The sequence below is a fragment of the Zootoca vivipara genome, chromosome 8 (genome assembly GCF_965207765.1).
Source record: "Zootoca vivipara chromosome 8, rZooViv2.hap1.1, whole genome shotgun sequence".
Taxonomy (NCBI): domain Eukaryota; kingdom Metazoa; phylum Chordata; class Lepidosauria; order Squamata; family Lacertidae; genus Zootoca; species Zootoca vivipara.
Window position 1 is genome coordinate 88085780 of NC_142591.1, and position 8072 is coordinate 88093851.

Genomic DNA, 8072 nt, shown 5'->3' on the forward strand with positions numbered 1-8072 from the left:
TCCATGAGAAAGGACTCTTTCTTGGTTATCTGCTGTAGAGGGAAGTGAATGGAATAAATACAATAATTTTGATTTCTGCTCTAGCTGCCCCCCACCCGCCTGCAGCATTTCTGGGTGTTGCTGCATCTCGATTCTGAACTGTTTGAGTGTGTGCAGAGGAACAATGTCCAGGAAAAAACATGCCCCAATAGTGAACCACAAATTTCCCACAGGAAATCAATTGCTCCTCAACTATTCGTAGTGTCATTACACTGAATTTTCTTTATAATTGTTAGCTGTTTGGTTATTATTTTAATAGAAAAGCAAGGTACGAGTAATTCAACTAAACTGAGTGTGCTCAAAGTGTTTTGCACACTCATGGGATGGGCTCAGACTGGCATCTGGGTGTTACCTCCCTCCCCCCCCCCCCCCGGCCCGGTCTTCTTAAGCCCAGGCTGACCCAGATGCCACTGCCTTGCTCCCAACCCCCTGACTAACCCAGGCGCTTCTCCTGCTTGGGGCTGAGGCCAGGCTCTTTAGGAAAGGAGCTCTGCACTGGGAAATTGGGAGGGGGGCTGTCAAAATGAGACCTGGAAGGGCTTGCACCTGGCACCTTTAGGCTGCAATCCTACAACACACTTCTGTGCACATTGGCACCTGCATTTAAGGAGAGAGGCCTTGGCTTGTGCTCTCAGAAGTAAGCCTCTGTGTTTGGGAGCATGCACACTTGCACACCAGCACTACTGATTCAAAGCTGTTTCTGAAATCCTTTCGCTAACCAGACTATGCGTCCATCAATGTGTCACCAAGGAGACAGAGGCTGGGAAAGCGACATTTATTTTATATATTTCTATGTCACACTTTAGCACAAAAATTTCCAAGGCAACTTACAACAAGAACAAAACAGTAAGAACAAAAATAACACTAAGACAACCAACAAGCTAAACATTTAAAACTGCAGAAAGACCAGTGATGTTGCTGCAAGCCCCTGCTGAGGTGCTGGTCATGCTGACAGGAGGGCTGTGTGCCTAGAACTGCTTCTGCCCCATCTTTCTGTTGCCATCTTGCCTCTCTGAGAGGAATCAGCAGCAGCCACAAACCTCAAGGGTGCTTGCCTGGTAGCAGAGGGACAACTCAGTGGGGACAGGTGCTGGGACCAAGGGTGTCATCTAGGGGCAATGTGAGGGATGATTAGCTGCACAGGGCCTGGGGCTTAGCTGGCTATGTGGAAGAGGGCCGTGGTTGGCATGTGATGCACCTTGTATGAATGGACTGCCTGCAGCACAGGATGGACCCTGGGACATGTTTAAGGGGCATGTTACATTATCCATATACCTCGGTAGTGAAAGTAGGAGAAACAGGAAGCTGTCATCTCTAGCTCCAGTTCATTGGTACTTTGTAGGGAGTGAGGCACTGGGAATCCTAAGTGATGACGAGCTCTCTTGGGCATCTGGCTGCAACCTTGGGACCTGTTCCCCAGCTGTGAGAAACCTGGAGCTGCTTTCCTGCGTGGCAATGACTCTGCTCCTAATCGGTGTGGTACATCTGAAGCTGGTGCCACTGGGGATGACCAGCCGAGCCCCTCGATGCCTAAGCCATCTGCGCAAGCGTGCAAGGTCTTGCCTGTACTGGTGCTCTCGCAGGAGCAGCTGCTGCTGCGCTTTCAGGTGAAACACAATGGATTTCAGCACTTTGGCCTCTCTGATGAGATCCACCAGCTCATGACGCAGGCGCCAGTTGTCCGCTTTCACCTGCTTCGTGTGCCGGATGAGGCTGCGTACTGCTTCCTTTTCAGCCAGCCTAGCCAGAGCCTGGATCTTCAGCTGAGCTTGCATCTCATAGTCTGTCACCTGCTGTACATACTCACTCTTGAGCTTGTGCATTTGCTCTGCGTGCAGCACTTTCATGACCAGCAGCTCCTTCTCCAGGTCCCGGATCCGCGCCAGCTGCTGCTGCTGTAGCTCCTGGTAAGGCTGCAGGGCTTCAATTTCCCTGTTCACGAGGGAGATCTTTGTCTCCATCTCAATCAGCTGGTGCCTCACCTCTCTCTCCTTTTCCTGGTACTCAGTGGTCAGCTTTGCCCTCTCCTTCCGGATCTGGATTAATTCTGAGAGATTCTGGTCATTCAGAGAAATGATGGCGTTCTGGTTGCGGAGGGTGCGTCTGTTTATGTAGGAGATGTAGACTTTGTTGATATCTTTGATCTTTTGGGCTTCCTTGTCCAGGAACTCGTTTTCCCACTGAAAATTCCTCACACGCTGAGTGTATGTTTTGATGTGCTCTGTCAAGGTTTCAAATTCCTTCTGCAGGTATATCTCCCTCTCGCTGACGTATGGCAAGGAACTTGTTTGCCCCTTGGCTGCATCCTTGGCTGCTTTCTTCTTGGCTTTCTTCTTTGGTTTGGTGTTTTTCTTCTTTGGTGGCATCTTGGGCTAAGTGGGAGGGTTCTAGACACTGCCAAATGTGATTATTGTTATTGTTATTATAAATGTCAAATAGTTCTTACTAAACTAAAAAGCCCCCCAAACTAATCTTGCCTCATAGGGGAGTTGTTCCGTTCCCTTGATCACATTGCTTTCCCTTTTCCAACTCTAAAATATCATTTCCGAGGGGAGTGACCAGTAGTCAAAGTATGGTTGCACCATAGATTTGTATAATGGCAATATGATGTTGGCAGTTTTACTTCCAATTCCTTTCCTAATGATCCCTAGCATGGATGCACACTAGGGAAAGACAAATACATGGAACTACCTGCTGTGACCCCCATGGTCTTGTTCTTGGTTCACTACTGCCAGTTCAGACCCCATTAGCCTATGGGTGAAATTAAGATTCCCCCCAACATACATCCCTTTAGACTTTTCTTATTTTTTCTTATTATTAATTAAAATTATATACCACCCTTCATTCCAAGATCACAGGGTGGTTTACAACATAAAAACACAAAATATATAACATAATAGCAACCCTGCATTTGAATGGCAATGTCAATCAACTTTGGGGGGATTCAGCTCCCTATAATATCTTACAGTGAACTGAAGGGACCTTGGCCCCTAGAAATTGGTTCCTTTGCTCCACAGTGAAAGCAATATCAAAAGCTGAACTGCACCACCAGGTTAATCTGGCACTTTTTAATGCCAATAAAGGAGATAAAAATAAATTTGATCCATACTTGCATGCCAAACTCACATTGTGGGGAAACCCTATATTAAAAACTGATAAAAATATGGTAATGTGGAAAAACTGGATGGAAGCAGGTAGAATCATAGAATCATAGAGTTGGAAGAGACCACAAGGGCCATCCAGTAGTAGAAGTAGACCAAACAGGAAAGGAGGAGGAGTGGCGTTATATGTCAGGGATGTGTATACGTGTAGAGACAAAGTCAGAAAAGTTAAAGCACAGAATGAACTCTTGTAAAGAAGCTGGTAAAATGTGGGCTAGACAATGCTACCATTCAGTGGATTTGTAACTGGCTTACTGACCGAACCCAAAGGGTGCTCATCAATGGCTCTTCTTCAGATGACACCAAATTGGGAGGGGTGGCTAACACCCCAGAGGACAGAATCACACTTCAAAATGACCTTAACAGATTAGACAACTGGGCCAAAGCAAACAAGATGAATTTTAACAAGGAGAAATGTAAAGTACTACACTTGGGCAAAAAAAACAAACGAAAGGTACAAATACAGGATGGGTGACACCTGGCTTGAGAGCAGTACATGTGAAAAGGATCTAGTAGTCTTGGTAGACCACAAACTTGACATGAGTCAACAGTGTGATGCAGCAGCTAAAAAAGCCAATGCAATTCTGGGCTGCATCAATTAGTCGTGTCTGAGGACTATCCCTGCCTCCAGGTCTGGTCCTGACCGGACGGATATTGGAATAGGCAAGGGATACCCACATGACCTGAAGGTGCTGCTGTGCAATGCCAGGTCGATGATGAATAAGACCACCGCCATTCACGACCTGATTGTGGATGGAGGATTTGACCTGGCATGTGTGACAGAGACCTGGTTGGAGGAAGCCGATGGGCCCGTTCTTGGCGCTGCTTGCCCACCAGGTTTCTCTTATGCACAGCAACCCAGGCCATCTGGGCGGGGAGGGGGGGTTGCAGTGATTTTTAGGAAGTCATTAGTTTGCACCAGGCGTCCTATTGGGAAGACCCAGTTCTCTGAGTGCATGTTCTGGAAGTTGGGCAATAGAGGCAGTACAGGATTCCTTTTGGTGTACCGACCTCCCCGCTGCACCAAGGATTCCCTGCCCGAGCTGCTTCAGGTCGTGTCGGATGTGCTCCTGGAGACACCTAGCTTGGTTGTCTTAGGGGATTTTAACATCCATGCCGACACGACCTTACAAGGAGCCGCTCGGGACTTCGTGGAAAGCATGGCCACCATGGGGCTGTCCCTGAATAAGTCTGGCCCAACTCATAGCCGCGGACATGCCTTGGACTTGGTGTTTACCTCTATGGATGTTGGTGATCTGACATTAAGTAAAAGCGAAACAAAAGAAGTGCCATGGTCAGATCACTTTCTGGTGCAACTGGACTTCTCCGCAACCCTTCCCCTCTGCAGGGAGGTGGGACCGATTCGGATGGTCCGCCCCCGCTACTTAATGGATCCAATTGGCTTCCAAAGAGTGGTAGGGGATGTTTTATCCCATGTCGATGGCCTTTCAGCTGATTCCCTGGTGGCCCGCTGGAATGCGGAGTTAACCAGCGCTATTGACTGTCTGGCTCCGAAGCGCCCTCTCAGATTGCATGGAGCCCGGACAGCCCCGTGGTTTTCCCCGGCGCTGAGGGCAATGAAACAGTCGTTGAGACGGCTAGAGCGTCGGTGGCGGAAAACTCATTTTGAATCAGACCGGACACGGGCTAGAGCTCAAGTTCGAGCCTACCAAGTGGCAATGGCGACGGCGAAGAGGACCTTCTTCACCGTCTCCATCGCATCTGCAGAAAACAGCAGCAGGAGACTCTTCCAGGTGGTTCGCAATTTAGCGGAACCACCTGCTCCATCCGGGCCCAGTACGGGCCACATGATCTCCTGCAATGATTTTGCAAAGTTTTTTGCAGATAAAGTCGCTCAGATTCGGGAAGAGGTAGACTCCACCGTGGGAGCAGGGCCAGGGCGGGGGAGTGCTAGAGTCCTGTCTAGTCAAGTTTTGTGGGATCAATTTCAATCTGTTACCTCCGAGGATGTGGACAGGCTGCTTAGACGAATGAAACCAACCACCTGTCTCCTTGATCCTTGCCCATCCTGGCTTATAAAAGCTAGCCAGGAAGGGCTGGGCTTCGCGGGTTGGTAAATGCTTCTCTCCATGAGGGAGCCTTCCCAGACCCGCTGAAAGAGGCGGTTATTAAACCGCTTCTTAAAAAACCATCTTTAGATCCGGCCAATATGGCCAACTATCGCCCAGTCTCAAATCTTCCATTCTTGGGCAAGGTGATTGAGCGAGTGGTTGCGGAACAACTCCAGGCACGCCTGGAAGAAGCGGACCATTTGGATCCCTTCCAGTCAGGATTCAGGCCTCATCATGGGACTGAAACTGCCTTGGTCGCACTGGTCGATGATCTCCGGCGGGCTAGGGACAAAGGTAAGAGCTGTTTCCTTGTTCTGCTGGATCTCTCAGCGGCTTTTGACACCATCGACCATAACATCCTTCTGCACCGTCTAGAGGGCTTGGGAGCTGGGGGCACTGTCATGCAGTGGTTCCGCTCCTTCCTCCTGGGCCGTGTTCAGAAAGTGGTGGTGGGGGATGAGTGTTCAGACCCCTGGGCGCTCACTTGTGGGGTGCCTCAGGGTTCTGTCCTCTCCCCCATGCTTTTTAACATCTATATGCAGCCGCTGGGAGAGATCATCAGGGGGTTTGGGCTGGGTGTCCATCAGTATGCTGATGATACCCAGCTCTACCTCTCTTTTAAATCAGAACCAGTGAAGGCGGTGAAGGTCCTGTGTGAGTGCTTGGAGGCGGTTGGAGGATGGATGGCGGCTAACAGATTGAGATTGAATCCTGACAAGACAGAAGTACTGTTTGTGGGGGACAGGAGGCGGGCGGGTGTGGAGGACTCCCTGGTCCTGAATGGGGTAACTGTGCCCCTGAAAGACCAGGTGCGCAGCCTGGGAGTCATTTTAGACTCACAGCTGTCCATGGAGGCACAGGTCAACTCCGTGTCCAGGGCAGCTGTTTATCAGCTCCATCTGGTACGCAGGCTGAGTCCCTACCTGCCCACTGACTGTCTCTCCAGAGTGGTGCATGCTCTAGTTATCTCTCGCTTGGACTACTGCAATGCGCTCTACGTGGGGCTACCTTTGAAGGTGACCCGGAAACTACAACTAATCCAGAATGCGGCAGCTAGACTGGTGACTGGGAGCGGCCGCCAAGATCACATAACACCGACTTCCGGTGAGCTGCGGACACAGAAGGGAGCGCGCAGCAACCGCTCTGTGGTCGCTCCGGTTGAGGCGTGGAATTTACCGGGTTTCTGTAAGGCTAACGGACCCGAGATTCAAGGGGGACTTACCTTGAAGTCGCAGGTACTCAGCGGCGCCCAAAGCCGCTCTCCTCCCTTTCGGGGCCTGAATTAGTGGCCTCGGGGGGGGATTGAGTGGCGGGTGCGAGGGAGTACATCGCCTACCACGCCCCACGCAGCCTCAGGCTCCCGTGGCAAGCAGCTTATCTCCGAGACTTATAAAAGCAGTCTTGGCAGATATCTCGGTAAGCAGATTTACAAGCCGGGATGTTTGCTGAGCGCTAGAAGGCATAGGAAGACTTATCGGAACCTCTCTCTCAGCTTGGAGTTAAATATGGCGCCCGTTACAAGGTTGCAGGAAAACGCCGACTACATCTAACCACAGCAAGAAGAAACATTCTATCGGTTGAGGGGGTTAAATGGACGGCGTTTTGCTTTTGTGGTAGAGATCTAAAGACCCGCCTCCCCCCCCTCCCGAGAAGGGAGAGGAAAGGTAAAACTGCTCTTTGGTTTGCGTTCTTGGATTCGCCTAGACGGAGAAGAGCTTATTTTAGGAGAATTCTCCCCGTTTGCGCAAACTAGCTTATTAGCTAGATTGACTTGAGATATATGGGGAAGGAAATTATATATGGTCTATCTTATAATGGAATATATCTGATACCTTTTTTGTTGGGGCACGGTGGAACCACAGCACGCTAATTTCTCGGATGTGTGAGTCTCCAGTGCAGTGACTTCGTGCCGTACCCTCTCTTTTCTCCAGTGTATTATTGAAGGAGATACCCAGCGACACAAAGTTGTTCTCTCTCTAAGTACTGTGAGACATAAATTTGCTATCTTTTGTGTTACATGAGGATTACCCTACCCCAGGATTATTGGAGGCTAAGTGGACTCTCTACCCTTAATTGGGGTGTGAACCTCTGAGATAAGTGCTTCTGAGTCAATATCATCCCAGAAGGACAGAACTAATACGGAACTATTGAGCTTTACTACGACTATTGAACTTTAATAGACTGTAAAGAACCTCCCAGCAGTGAACCTCTATTGTTACAATGGAAGAAGAAGGAGAAGAAGAAAGAAGAAGAAAGATACCAACTCTGTAAATAAAACAGTAACAACGTCCCACTGAGACTTTGGGGAAGGTGGGAGGGTAGGGAGTTTCCTTTCTCCTCTTTTGGGGGGGTTGTGTCTTTTTTTTTTGTATCTTCTCTATTCCCTCCCACGGGGGGGAAATTTAAACAAATAAGGGACCTCGGGGGAAAGGAAAGGTTAAAACTAGTGGAGTGTTAGGGGAGGGGTGGATTGTTGGTAAAATGGGGGAGAAAAGAGGAGCAAAATCAATGGCAACGCCATCTGATAGACGCCCCTCCAGGCAGGAGGAAGGTAAAGAAGGTAAAGACTGGGAGGGACTCTTAAATGATATCAAAAAAGAAATTAAGCAAAGTGAACAGAATATCGAAAAAAATTTGGGTGATATACAGGCTTCAATAGATCTAAAATTTGAGAAGGTGGTGGGAGAATTGACTCAAGAAATTAAAGAGGTAGCAGGGAAAACCAAAGGCTTGGAGGAAAACACTAAAAGAGTGCAGAAAGAGGTGAAAGAGATAAAGAAAGAAACTGAGGGTTTAAGGG

At 49.0% G+C, this 8072-nt stretch overlaps 1 protein-coding gene across 1 annotated transcript; it reads right to left on the minus strand.

Moving 5' to 3' along the window:
* Positions 1-745: 745 nt before the first annotated feature.
* CCDC166 (coiled-coil domain containing 166) lies at positions 746-4093 on the minus strand. The gene has a single exon (XM_088676189.1). The coding sequence runs from the start codon at positions 2403-2405 to the stop codon at positions 1365-1367; it is 1041 nt and encodes a 346-aa protein (XP_088532315.1). The 5' UTR covers positions 2406-4093; the 3' UTR covers positions 746-1364.
* Between the last annotated feature and the right edge of the window lie 3979 nt (positions 4094-8072).